The 14,020-nt window shown below is 44.7% G+C and overlaps 1 protein-coding gene across 6 annotated transcripts in view; it reads left to right on the top strand.

Moving 5' to 3' along the window:
• The first annotated feature begins 4,421 nt into the window (after nt 1-4,421).
• Nucleotides 4,422-14,020, top strand: part of phf21b (PHD finger protein 21B) — a 56,909-nt gene continuing 47,310 nt past the window's right edge. For 3 of the 6 annotated variants that reach the window (XM_056424312.1, XM_056424313.1, XM_056424315.1), the window contains exons 1-2: nt 4,448-5,663; nt 6,263-6,322. In XM_056424312.1, coding sequence (XP_056280287.1) covers nt 5,610-5,663; nt 6,263-6,322 — 114 coding nt within the window. In that variant the 5' untranslated portion in view covers nt 4,448-5,609. The other 3 variants (XM_056424317.1, XM_056424314.1, XM_056424316.1) reach the window with 3 other exon arrangements.

A 14,020-nucleotide genomic window follows, 5' to 3' on the forward strand; every position in this document is an offset into this window, starting at 1 on the left:
CCATGTTGTCCCATGTTGTCCCATGTTGTCCCCATGTTGTCCCCATGTTGTCCCATGTTGTCCCATGTTGTCCCCATGTTGTCCCATGTTGTCCATGTTGTCCCATGTTGTCCCATGTTGTCCCATGTTGTCCCCATGTTGTCCCATGTTGTCCCATGTTGTCCCATGTTGTCCCATGTTGTCCCCATGTTGTCCCATGTTGTCCCCATGTTGTCCCCATGTTGTCCCATGTTGTCCCCATGTTGTCCCCATGTTGTCCCATGTTGTCCCATGTTGTCCCCATGTTGTCCCATGTTGTCCCCATGTTGTCCCATGTTGTCCCCATGTTGTCCCATGTTGTCCCATGTTGTCCCATGTTGTCCCCATGTTGTCCCATGTTGTCCCATGTTGTCCCCATGTTGTCCCATGTTGTCCCATGTTGTCCCCATGTTGTCCCCATGTTGTCCCATGTTGTCCCATGTTGTCCCCATGTTGTCCCCATGTTGTCCCATGTTGTCCCCATGTTGTCCCATGTTGTCCCCATGTTGTCCCATGTTGTCCCCATGTTGTCCCCATGTTGTCCCATGTTGTCCCATGTTGTCCCCATGTTGTACCCATGTTGTCCCATGTTGTCCCATGTTGTCCCCATGTTGTCCCATGTTGTCCCATGTTGTCCCCATGTTGTCCCATGTTGTACCCATGTTGTCCCATGTTGTCCCCATGTTGTCCCATGTTGTCCCCATGTTGTCCCCATGTTGTACCCATGTTGTCCCCATGTTGTCCCATGTTGTCCCCATGTTGTCCCATGTTGTCCCCATGTTGTCCCATGTTGTCCCATGTTGTCCCCATGTTGTCCCATGTTGTCCCCATGTTGTCCCATGTTGTCCCCATGTTGTACCCATGTTGTCCCATGTTGTCCTCATGTTGTCCCCATGCTGTCCCATGTTGTCCCCATGTTGTCCCATGTTGTCCCCATGTTGTCCCATGTTGTCCCATGTTGTCCCATGTTGTCCCCATGTTGTCCCATGTTGTCCCATGTTGTCCCCATGTTGTCCCATGTTGTCCATGTTCCCATGTTGTCCCATGTTGTCCCATGCTGTACCCATGTTGTCCCCATGTTGTACCCATGTTGTCCTCATGTTGTCCCCATGTTGTCCTCATGTTGTCCCCATGTTGTCCTCATGTTGTCCTCATGTTGTCCTCATGTTGTACCCATGTTGTACCCATGTTGTCACCATGTTGTCACCATGTTGTCTTCATGTTGTCCCCATGTTGTCCCCATGTTGTCCCATGTTGTCCCATGTTGTCCCCATGTTGTCCCCATGTTGTCCCCATGTTGTACCCATGTTGTCCCCATGTTGTCCCCATGTTGTCCCCATGTTGTCCCATGTTGTCCCCATGTTGTCCCCATGTTGTACCCATGTTGTCCCCATGTTGTACCCATGTTGTACCCATGTTGTACCCATGTTGTACCCATGTTGTACCCATGTTGTCCCCATGTTGTCCCCATGTTGTCCTCATGTTGTATCCATGTTGTCCCCATGTTGTACCCATGTTGTCCCCATGTTGTACCCATGTTGTACCCATGTTGTCCTCATGTTGTCCCCATGTTGTACCCATGTTGTACCCATGTTGTCCCCATGTTGTACCCATGTTGTCCCCATGTTGTTCCCTGCATTCTGGCCTGGCAAAGGTCTTTTATGAGGCATCTTTGCTACCTTAAATAATTAAAATGTTTTTTAATAACTCTACTCTCATTTACAAAAACATGCCTAATTCTATTGCACAAATGTCCTGTCTTTATGTTAAATTCTTCATAATACATCTTAGGCTACTTGTTCAAAGAGCTGTTTTGAAAATTTTTGAGAGGGTCCTTTTCCTAGGCCTGCAAATAAAGTGATAAATGCTCTGTGGGCAGCCTTAACACACAATGCTCTGATGTGTTGAGCGTGCAGTATACCAAGAGGTTAACAAGGTGCTCTCCTGCTGCTTGTTATGACAGCTGAGTTTACATCACCACACAAAATCACACGCACAAACACAACACATTATTTAAAGATTTAAAGTTTACGATGTGTGGCGGGAGTGCGTGACGTAAGACCGAAATGCGTGACTGTCCCGCTCAATGCGTGACACTTGAGAGCCCTGCATTAACACACCGTAGTCTCTGCTCGTTGTGTCTGTTTGAACATCTTCTTCTGTTGCTAACTTCGGGACTCTTTGGGGTAAATAGGATGTCTATGCAGCGAATAGGTTTATAGATGCGCTCCTTAGCGCCATCTATCGTCGCGGAGTTTGAAAATTAACCAACGTGCCTCGACCCCAAATCAGAATTTATTTTGCCGTGATTTATTGGTTCTGTGGCGTGAGAGCGTGAAAACATGCAAAAGCGTGAGAGTTGGTAGCTCTGTGCTCATGTTGTTAGCTTCATAAACTCTTATCTTAGTTTGGATGGGTATTGATTAGCTTTGCACACAGAGACACACACTCACACACACACACAGACAAACACACACACACATACACACAGACACACACACACACACACACAGACAAACACACACACACACACACACACACACACATACACACACACTCACATAATAATAAAACAACTGTTGTTTATTTACAACAGTTGAACTGGGTCACGGACTGTTGTTGTTGTTGTGGATATCAGGCTCAAGTACTAATTTAAATACTACTCTGTCAACAAGCACTACTGAAACTCATATATATATATATATATATATATATATATGTGTGTGTGTATATTTATATATGTGTGTGTGTATATATATATATATATATATGTGTATTTGTATATATGTATATAAACAATAAAATGCTGCTGTACTTTTACTGCAGTTCTTTTAGTGCATGGAGCTGAGAAAACTCCATCATGTCGTGTTGCGTTCAGGGACGTCTGTGTATCTGCAGCTGACATCTGGCTCCTGACCCGCCAAAATAAAAGCCCAGTGAAGGTGCTGTTTGTTTTGCAGACTTCATGGGAGTGAAGATCCGCTCCGGGTCCAGGATCCAGTCTTGACAGATGGTCCTGGTACCCCATGACATAAAACCACCGTCCAGCTGATCTCAGATCAGTGTGAGAGCTCCACTGCTAAGTAACTAAGTACTTTTACTCAAGTACTTCTGCTCTGGTGCCTTCAGATGGATGTGTTGATGTGGATTAAACTAGCAGCAGTGTACAATATGTTCCTCTGATGTAGGGGAGTACACGTAATAAGTACAGTACTGGAATCTAAAATACACCATTTAAATACATAATTACTAAAGAGTACAACTGCATTTTATATACTTCTACTTTCTCTCTATAAATATATACGTGCACATATTTACCATGCATATGCATTCACTACATCTACCTTGTGCTTTATATTTGGAGTGTTATATGTAATCCATTATTGTATTTTGCACTACGTTAGGACTTTTAAATACATATTTAATGAGCATCACTGGAGGGACTTATTAAGACTTCAACTAACAGATAATAAAGGTGGAGAGGAGCAGCTGATGGAGCAGCCTGGTGGGGGAGGGGCGGAGGCCGGACTACTTTCTGTCAACCTCCCTACCATGGAGGGCCGGACTACTTTCTACTACACTACTACAACTTTCCTGCCGGGTTTCATGTCCCGTTCTCGGCGGAGGCTTCAGGAAGGCTCGGAGTTAATAAACAAAATGGAGACTCGTAGCGCTGAGTCGCCCCCTCCCCCTCCTGCCTCTGTCCATGGTGCTGCTACTCTCTGATCCACCCGTCAAAATGTCTGCTCGTGCCTTCAAAGAATCAAAAACACACGCGCGCACACGCACATCGCCGCCATTTTGTTCACGTCGTGTTAATTTGAGCTTGAAAGCTGAGGCGAAGTTGTTCGCTGTCGAGTTGACAAAAAATTCAATCACTAACTGCCATCTCTGCTCTCATCAACTCTCCGATCACATAGCCGCCCCTCCCCTCCCTGCTCTGCTTCTGATTGGTTCCCCGCGCCACCCCTTAAGATGTACAACTCCCGATTGGCTCGCCCTTCCCGCCCCTAACTCTGAAGCAGCGGTTTGGACCAATGGCGATGTGTGTTGTGTCCAGAAGGGGCGGGAGGAGCAGGCGGCGGGGGTCAGCCTGACAGCCACGGGGGGAAAGAGGCTGGATTTCTGGGAAGTAAACGGCCACATTTGGCCTCTTTGTGTTGGAAGAAAACTACAAGCGGGCAGATTTGGTTGGAGGCTGCATGCGCATCGACATATTCCGTGTTCGCTAATCCCTCATGCTCCTGTCTGCCTCACTCAGAGAGGACGAGCTGCTGCTGCATGACATTCTAACAGCCATCTTTAGCTTCACTTCTGGAAGAAACATCTGAAGTTAGAGTCAAAGAAGCAGACATGTTCATGAATAGGTGGAGAAACTGTGGGTCACAAAAAGGATTCAGATCATTTATTAAAAATAACTAATACATGATGATGTAACATTAAACATTTACCTACCTGCTAGTATAGAGTAATTAATATGACCACCTTTACCATCTGCAACATTAATGCATGAATAATTGTGATATGTATAATTGAGTATTTTTACAATGCTAATGTGATGCCTTTTTCTTGTAGTCATTTTACACTTTAGTATTGGTATTTATTTTTATTTAAGTACAAGATCTGAGTACTTCTTCCACCATAGATGATTATTTTATGATTATTAAAACATAGGTTAGTATTCTATTTCGGCTGCTTACACTGTAATTAAAGGAGTAATGAAGGATTCTATTGGTGAATGCTTTTATTTATCTTCTAGCTTGGTGTTAACTTTATGTTTGTGTAGTTTTATATTTTAATAGATAAAGTTACAATGTGCTTCATGATGAAAACAGGAATAGAAAAAAAACATTTCAGGATGGCAGTTAAATAAAAGACAATTTAAAAAATGTCAAAATGGAAATAAAACACACAGAAGTAAAACAGACGGTAATAACATAAACAATATCAAAAGAAAAAATATGTTCTCGCATTAATAAAATAAGTTTTTATTTTTGTTAATTTTTCTTCTTGTATTGTCTTGTGATGCACTTTGTAGTATCTGTTTGGAAACGTGCAATATAAACAAGTGTTTTATTTCTTAATTATTCTAAATACTCCTTGAAGTAGTTGTAGCTCCCCCCGGCTCACTGCGCATGTCTTTCTCTGCTCCATCCGGGAACTTCAGATTTACCATTGACAGCCGAAGCGCAACTTTTCCCCAGGCAAAGTGAAATCAAGCCGCGGACTCGGCCAAAATATAGTCCCCGTTTTTCAACTTCAAATTAGCGAAAGAAAAACTGACCCGCTCCCCCGTCGGACCCCTCGACGTTTGGCCGTTAATCTGGAGAGGACCCGTCCGGGGCCGGAGCTCTTTCCGCCGGGTTTGGAGCACTTTTGAAGACGGGCGGAAAGTGGGTGATGAGTCCCTAGCCCTGGAAAAAAAGAAGAAGCGAGAACTTGCTTTTTTGTTGTTGTGGCAGCACGAGTAGTTCTTTCTTTCCACTTGTTATTGTCGCTTTGTGACAAAAAAACAAAAAATCGTTCTTTAAAAAAAAATCACTTAAACTTGGGGTCGAAAAGTGGGAGAAAAGTGGTTTTCCGGCCGGAACATGGAACTACAGGGCCTGCACGAGGCGCTGAAAGTAGAAATCCAATGTCATCAGGTAAACGGAGCATCGATGTTATTTCTAACGGTTATGTGAGCGAGGAGGGAGGAGGCGAGGAGGCGAGGCGAGGAGGCGAACACTTCCGAGAGGAGGACGCTTAGAACGGCGACACGACGTCCGCCAACAAGTCCGATTTAAGTGCACTTTTCCACCGCTACTTTCTTCCAGCTAATTGCCGTCGGTGTGTGGTGTCTCTCTCGCGCTGCCCCAGCGGAGCAAACAACCGGGAGTATTTCCCGGTTAGCTGTAATAATAATGCGGTGAGGCGGCGATCCGGACGCGACCTGCATATTTATGAGCCGCCAAAGAGCCGCTTTGTTCCTCCGGCTCTGCTCGACTAACTTGAGGACACTTTCTGAGTCTTTTTTTTTAGCGGTTGTTGTTTTTATTTTTTTACCTTAAATACTAAACTAGTTGCACAGATGAAGCAAGACCCACAGGTACAATGTATTTAAATATATATTTATTTATATATCAGGGCTCCGAGGGTGTGTGAGAAACTTTATCAGCATAAATCTGCAGTTTGCCGTCGTGACTCCGCTGAAATGTGTCGGTGTGTTCGGCGGTATTAATGGTGACTTGTTCCCGGTCCAAAGGACGGAGAGCTGCGGAGACAGATCCTCGACCGGAGAGTAACGGCCCTGAGCGACAAGCAAGTGAGCGGCTTCATCTTTCTTTATGCGCTATGTGTGTGTGGGGTCCATCTTCAAGTAGCCATAACAAACATGGAGGATTGTTCCAAAAAGAAAGGAGAGAGAAAAGTGAACAGCATTAGCCCTCTCCTCTTCTTCCTCCTCCTCTTCCTCTATGTGGCCTAACTGTCGTCTTGTCTCGGCATCTCAAAGTTGTGTGAAAAATGTTCGCGTCCATTTTGAGCAGGTCGACGTGTTTGTGGAGAGAAGAAGGGGGGGGGGGTGTATGTGGGGGGGGGGGGGGACTATCCGGCGGCGGGAAACGTTCACGGTGAAAGTTTCCGCCGGTTGACCGTTAACGTCGTCATGAAGTTGACCGTCAATCCGCTTTTTAACGTCTTAAACGGGTTGTTTGGCTACTTTACACTTCTGCTGGTGTTACTGCTTCTCGGGGGGTCACGTGACCGCAGCGGTGCACTTGATTCGCCCACTTTCACTTTTTTCCTCATCTCCTCCTCTCCTTCTCTTTCTCCTCTTTTCTATCTCTGTATTTCTTCTCCTCCGTCGGGCAGCAGGTGCCGATGGGTACCGAGAGGAGAGGGAGCCGGGCAGCCGCGTTCAGCACCGCGGCCAGCTCCTCTCCTCCTCGCCCTCCCTTCGCTCGCGTAGCACCGCCCCGCCGGTCGGTCCCAGCTCTCATAGCGGGGTGCCCGACGGGTCCAGAGGCTCCGGTGTACCGGAACGCCGATGGTTAGAAACGCGTTCAGAAGCCCGTAATGTGACGGCGGGCAGCGGCGGCCCGGTCTGCGTGAACACACGGTCCGTCCGAACAGAAACATGGCGTCACGGCTCGTCCTAACGCGCATGCGTGTGCGTGTGTGAGACCCCCTACAATAAATACTCTTCATTTCGACTCTTACTCAACTCCTGTAAAGTTAAACAAACACAAGTGGGCTTTTGTTTTTCAAAATAAAAGACACACAGCTGCTGCTTGTGTTTAATCTGAAGTGTCACAGACCCCCCCCCCCCCCCATATGTTAGACCCCCTTCTGGTCTGCTGCTGGTCTTGAATCCTGAATCTGAAGCCTTGTTTGTGTTGTGTGACTGTTGGTAGTGGAAGCTTCCATTTTGAGAGAGAAATGGGGGTGGTGTCCCCCCCCCCTCACAGGGAGAGGGGAAAAGTCTGCAGAGTTTCATGCAGGAGGAGGAGGAGGAGGAGGAGGAGGGGGGGGGGGATGGGCCCCATTCATGCCTAACATTACCATTTTGATTGCTTTGATGCTGTTTTTGGTTCGGATGGAGAGCCCGTCAGCACAGCGACGCTTTTAATCACCGCGCTGATTAATTCTTCTTATTCAGCTGCAACATGTGACCTTTCACTCCCCCTGCTTATAATATTTATCTAGTATATTTATATATATGTAAGAAGCGCTGCTCACAGGAGGACCGGTCTAAGGGGGTCCTCGTCCACACCGCGGTGCCCTCAGGACGACCCCCCTGACCTCTGGTCGACGGCAGTTTGAGCCTGGAGGTCATTTCATGGTCACCTTTATTTACTTCCTGTTGACGGGACTCGTTGTCAACGCTCTTGAGTTGTGTTCCAATAGCCGTTTATCAGAGAGGCTGAAAGAAGTGAGGAGGGATTCATAAATACATGAATGATGAAGGCCTTCCTTTATCCTCATCGCCGTGACGACACCTTCTCAGGTGGAGACGACTGTTTGATTAATAATAAAACTAATAAAGCCGGGGCAGAGCGTCGCCCGCCTGCAGCTTCTGGAGGACGCAGCGGATTCATCTGCTGCAGGGCTCCAGACTAACGTTTTTTACTAGGAGCACAGTGGCCCCTAACTTAAAATTTTAGGGGCGCAAGCAGAACATTTAGGGGCGCACACTATAAATCGACTTGCAAAGTGTTCCCATCATTTTTACTGTATTACTGATAAATACCCCCCCCCCCCCCCCCCAGAACGCAATTTTCGGATATTAGTCAGTCGCGTGCAATTCCAGGATGCTATATTTTCATTGGTTGCTGGATTGAATCTTACCCAGATACGGGTTGTTTTCTGATTGGCTATTGTGTAGCCCATTTCTTTTTTTTGATTGGCTGATAAGTGGCTCCTCACAGCAGAACTCCAGGGGAGCGCTTGATTCCTCCACGGTGAGGGCAGCGCGGCCAGCTCATGTTGGCGCGCTGCGGCACATTAAAACATTAAATAGCCGAGACTTTTTTTCAGCGTGAGAAATACGATGTGTGGCGGGAGTGCGTGACGTAAGACCGAAATGCGTGAGTGTCACGCTCAATGCGTGACACTTGAGAGCCCTGCATTCGGCCTCCTCGGCGCACTGGTTAGCCTCTTGTCTTCTCAATGGACTGGGAGTGGAGCTTTCATTGCACAGGTCGCGGCACATTTTATGTTTCAGACTGGCGTTGTGTTTGATCAGCGTGTCGTGTTTTAATTGTGTAGTGCCAGTCTTATCAGCACATGTCGTGTTCCCCGCATGTTGTGGGAATCGACAGCAGAATGTACAGTTCATTGAGTTGCTCTCCCTGAAATACCTCAGCCAGGTGAACTCGCAGCCACTCATCGCCAAAGCTGAATTTCCTGCCTTTTTTCGCCACGACCGTTTCCTCACAATCTGAGTCGGACTCATTCTCGGGATTTGTCTTCTCTATATCATGAGGTTTAGGAAGAAAGTACGAACTGATAGTCCGCTTCGCCATTGTCCATTGTTTACAGGAGACACCGCTTTGGATTCGCACGATAACCCCCAAGACCCGCCTCTTTTCACACATTAGCCTATAACCGTGGTCACCCCCCCCCACCCCCCCCCCGCGCTCACACACAGGCCAGCCTTCTTCTTCTTCTATTTTCGTCTCCTTTCTTCTTCTTCTGGAGTTAATGTCGGTTAGCAAACCAGTCATTCAGGCATTACCGCTAACTATAATGTAGAACAAGTTTGTCAGCAACAAAAATATTTAATAACAAAAAAATAAAAAATCTGCTAATTTACTGGTCGCGCATGCGCGAGTTGATGAAAAATTTACTCGCACTTTGTCTAATTTTAGGCGCAAAATGCGACCATTTGGTCGCAGTCTGGAGCCCTGTGCTGGGATGTTTATTCACCTTCATGACACTGAAGGCAGCATCGGTAACCATGGAGACGCCTGCTCGAGGCTTCGGTAACTTTCAGGACTTAATTTCATATCCAGCACTTGAAGCTGTTGTTGTTATTGTTGACTCTGGTGAAGCCGGTGTGAAGGCCTCCGTCTGCTCCTCCAGGCGTGCAGCAGAGGCTCATGGGAGCTTTGAACCGGGTCCCTCGGCAGAAAGGGGTTCAGTGAGAGGCCTGAAATAAATACTATTGTTTCAATGGGGTTCTGGTTAGACACCTGAAATAAATCAATGCGTTATGTCTTAATGGGCTAAAGTAAAGTGCCTTCTAATCTCGGTGTAATGAGGTTCTCTGGATGTCCAGGGTCAAAGGTCACGGTGACGCTGTGCGTCTCCTGTGACGCTCTGAGGATAAACGAGCAGATACGAAGGCCCCAGAAGTCTGAAGGATGCTGTGACGTCATGGCTGCATCTTCTGGTTTTATTGTGAAGGCTTCCTGTGTGGACTCCGTCTCCTCTGGGGTCACAAGGTCATGAACACCTGAAACGGCGTCAGAGTGTGGAGGTGCTGCATGTTGTTAGTGTGTATTAAACACCTGGAGGATGAACACCTGGACATGTCTGAGTGTTCCTGAACTTTCCATCATCTGAGTCTGGTGAGGAAGCTTCAGGGACTCCAGCTTGTCTGGAGACACTGGAATGTTTCATTAAAAGTCAAAACGTCTGAATCCTCGAGTTCATGACGTGAGTTACTGGGTTAAAGTCATCACGTAGGAACATTTACTGAGTTAAAGTCATCATGTAGGAACATTTACTGGGTTAAAGTCATCATGTAGGAACATTTACTGGGTTAAAGTCATCATGTAGGAACATTTACTGGGTTAAAGTCATCACGTAGGAACATTTACTGGGTTAAAGTCATCATGTAGGAACATTTACTGGGTTAAAGTCATCATGCAGGAACATTTACTGGGTTAAAGTCATCATGTAGGAACATTTACTGAGTTAAAGTCATCATGTAGGAACATTTACTGGGTTAAAGTCATCATGTAGGAACATTTACTGGGTTAAAGTCATCACGTAGGAACATTTACTGGGTTAAAGTCATCATGCAGGAACATTTACTGGGTTAAAGTCATCATGTAGGAACATTTACTGAGTTAAAGTCATCATGTAGGAACATTTACTGAGTTAAAGTCATCATGTAGGAACATTTACTGGGTTAAAGTCATCACGTAGGAACATTTACTGGGTTAAAGTCATCATGTAGGAACATTTACTGGGTTAAAGTCATCATGTAGGAACATTTACTGGGTTAAAGTCATCATGTAGGAACATTTACTGGGTTAAAGTCATCATGTAGGAACATTTACTGGGTTAAAGTCATCATGCAGGAACATTTACTGGGTTAAAGTCATCATGTAGGAACATTTACTGGGTTAAAGTCATCATGTAGGAACATTTACTGGGTTAAAGTCATCATGCAGGAACATTTACTGGGTTAAAGTCATCATGTAGGAACATTTACTGGGTTAAAGTCATCATGTAGGAACATTTACTGAGTTAAAGTCATCATGTAGGAACATTTACTGGGTTAAAGTCATCATGTAGGAACATTTACTGGGTTAAAGTCATCATGTAGGAACATTTACTGGGTTAAAGTCATCATGTAGGAACATTTACTGGGTTAAAGTCATGTAGAAACATTTACTGGGTTAAAGTCATCATGTAGGAACATTTACTGAGTTAAAGTCATCATGTAGGAACATTTACTGGGTTAAAGTCATCATGTAGGAACATTTACTGAGTTAAAGTCATCATGTAGGAACATTTACTGGGTTAAAGTAATCATGTAGGAACATTTACTGGGTTAAAGTCATCATGTAGGAACATTTACTGGGTTAAAGTCATCATGTAGGAACATTTACTGGGTTAAAGTCATCATGTAGGAACATTTACTGGGTTAAAGTCATCATGTAGGAACATTTAAGGGACATGCTGAGGTCGGGACATCTGCTGCCATGCAGTTATGATGGTGAAAACATGAGTATCAGAGTTGTGTCCTATAACTCGTGGCTTGCGCCTAGGACAGTCCGCCGGGGATAAAGCGCGACGCATTGTTATTGACACTTTAATGGAGAGTGCTGATATATTGTGTATACAGGAGACTTTTTTAGCCAAACAAGACCTGGATAAACTTAATTCTATCAATACAGACTTTCATGGGGCAGGAGAATCCACAACAGACCTAAGCCAGAGAATAGTGCGTGGCAGAATACCGGGTGGGGTCGCCATCCTGTGGCATAAAGAGTATGATCCCTGATCCGTGTGATTAGGCTGGAGGTGGACTGGTGCATAGCAATTAAAGTTGTGCATAATAAGACTGTTTTTGTCATTTAAAATGTTTACACCCCTTATGAAAGTAACCAAAACGAGGATGAATACCTTCATAGGCTCGCTTTTATTAGTTCTTTTGTCAAAGAAAGTGCATATACAAATATATTTATTTTGGGGGATATGAACGCTGATATTTCAGATAATATCTCCCTGTTTGGTCAACACCTAATGCAATTTTGTCACGATAATAAGTTGGTTCTTTCCAGCAAAGTGCTCTTGCCAGTAAATAGCTCCACGTCTCCCAGTGAAGCAGGCGTACCGCGTCTTGGCTGCATCACTGTGTCCAGCTGATGCTCATGATGTCTCCAGGATGTTGCATCTTGTATGAGCTACAGCAGATCACATACCTGTCTCTATGACACTGCATGTTGAGTCTACCTGAGTTGACCAGTAATGATGATAACCATGAACACCAATTTAAAGTAGATTGGTCAAAGCTCACAGAAGATGATTTATTGTATTACAATTCACAAACTGATAAGAGCCTCAGAAATATTGATATACCGCTTGATGCGATTCTGTGTGGCAACATCAACTGTAAAAATCAAAACCACAATAATAATCTGTGTAATGTATGATAACATTGTGAATTGTCTAAATAATATAAGCAAATCATTTTGTAAAAAAAAGGCTAAACAACATAATCTTAGGCCAGGATGGAATGAATATGTGTCTGAACTCCATAGAGAAGCAAGAGAAGCTTTTAAAAACTGGGTTTTATCAGGAAAAGCAAGACATGGTCCAGAGTGCGAACACAAGAAACACACAAATGCACGATTTAAATATGCTGTGCGCTTCATTAAAAGAAATGAACATGAGGGCAAACTCCATGGCCAAACATTTTCAGCAGAATAATGCCCTTGACTTCTGGAAAGAAGTTAAAGTTGCCAATAACATGAAGACGCTCTGCCATCCAGTATTGATGGGGCAGTTGGTTCGGACAGTATTGCAGATCTGTGGAGTAAACACTATCGGGACATTTTCAATAGTGTTAAGAGTGACACATTTAATATTGGTAATGTTCCTAATGATGCTGGTGTGTGTATTAGACCTGATGACGTGTTGTATGCTATTGAAAGAGTGTCATTGAACAAAGCATGTGGCCTTGACCAAATAACAGCAGAACATCTGAGGCATGCTAGCAACAGGCTGTCAGTGTTACTTGCTGTATGTTTTTCTGGTTTTTTAATGCACGGCGTACTTCCTGATTCTATGCTCACTGTGTTGTTAGTGCCAGTAATCAAAAATAAAACCGGTAAAATATCTAGCATTGACAATTATCGACCAATTGCTCTGGCCAGTATACTTTCTAAAGTATTAGAATGAATCCTCTTAGTTAGGCTTCAAGATTACATCTTAACCACTGATAATCAATTTGGTTTTAAAAGTAAACATAGCACAGACTTATGTATATATGCACTGAAGGAAGATGTTAGTAAGTACAGGAGACATAACACCACAGTATTTATGTGTTTCCTGGATGCATCTAAAGCTTTTGATCGAATTAATCATTCCAAATTGTTTGTCAAATTACAAGAGCGTAGGGTGCCACCATATTTGATTAGGATTTTGCACTTTTGGTATGCGCGTCAAACCATGCGAGTGAGATGGGGTCAGAGTGTATCTGCACCCTTCCTAGTGACAAATGGTGTCCGACAAGGTGGAATACTGTCCCCTGCACTGTTTAATCTCTATATGGATGACCTCTCTAAGGAGTTAAAAAAGTGTAAGACAGGATGTGTGGTGGGAGAAAGTCTCATTAATCATCTCCTCTACGCTGACGACTTGGTGGTCCTGTCACCCTATAGTGCTGGCTTACAGCAACTGCTCAGAGTGTGCTCAAGGTATGGGGTGCACTATGATATCGAGTTCAACTATAAAAAGAGTGTTATCATGATAGCAAAAACCAGGGAGGATCAGAAGCTACATTTTCCTTCATTCTTTTTGGGAGACCAGGAGCTAAATGTGGTTCAAAAATACAGGTATTTGGGTCACATGATCAGGAAGGACCTCAGTGATGATGACGATGTGCAGCGGCAGTGTTGCAAACTGTATGCACAAGCCAACATGCTGGCACGTAATGTCACATGTGGACAGAAGACGTTCAAACCGCTCTGTTTGGAGCCGACTGCTCTCCTCTATACAGCCCACCTGTGGTGCAGTTATAGTAAAGGGACAATGAAAAAGATGCAGGTGGCTTTCAATGATG

Source organism: Pseudoliparis swirei, chromosome 10, assembly GCF_029220125.1.
Source record: "Pseudoliparis swirei isolate HS2019 ecotype Mariana Trench chromosome 10, NWPU_hadal_v1, whole genome shotgun sequence".
In the NCBI taxonomy this organism is placed as follows: domain Eukaryota; kingdom Metazoa; phylum Chordata; class Actinopteri; order Perciformes; family Liparidae; genus Pseudoliparis; species Pseudoliparis swirei.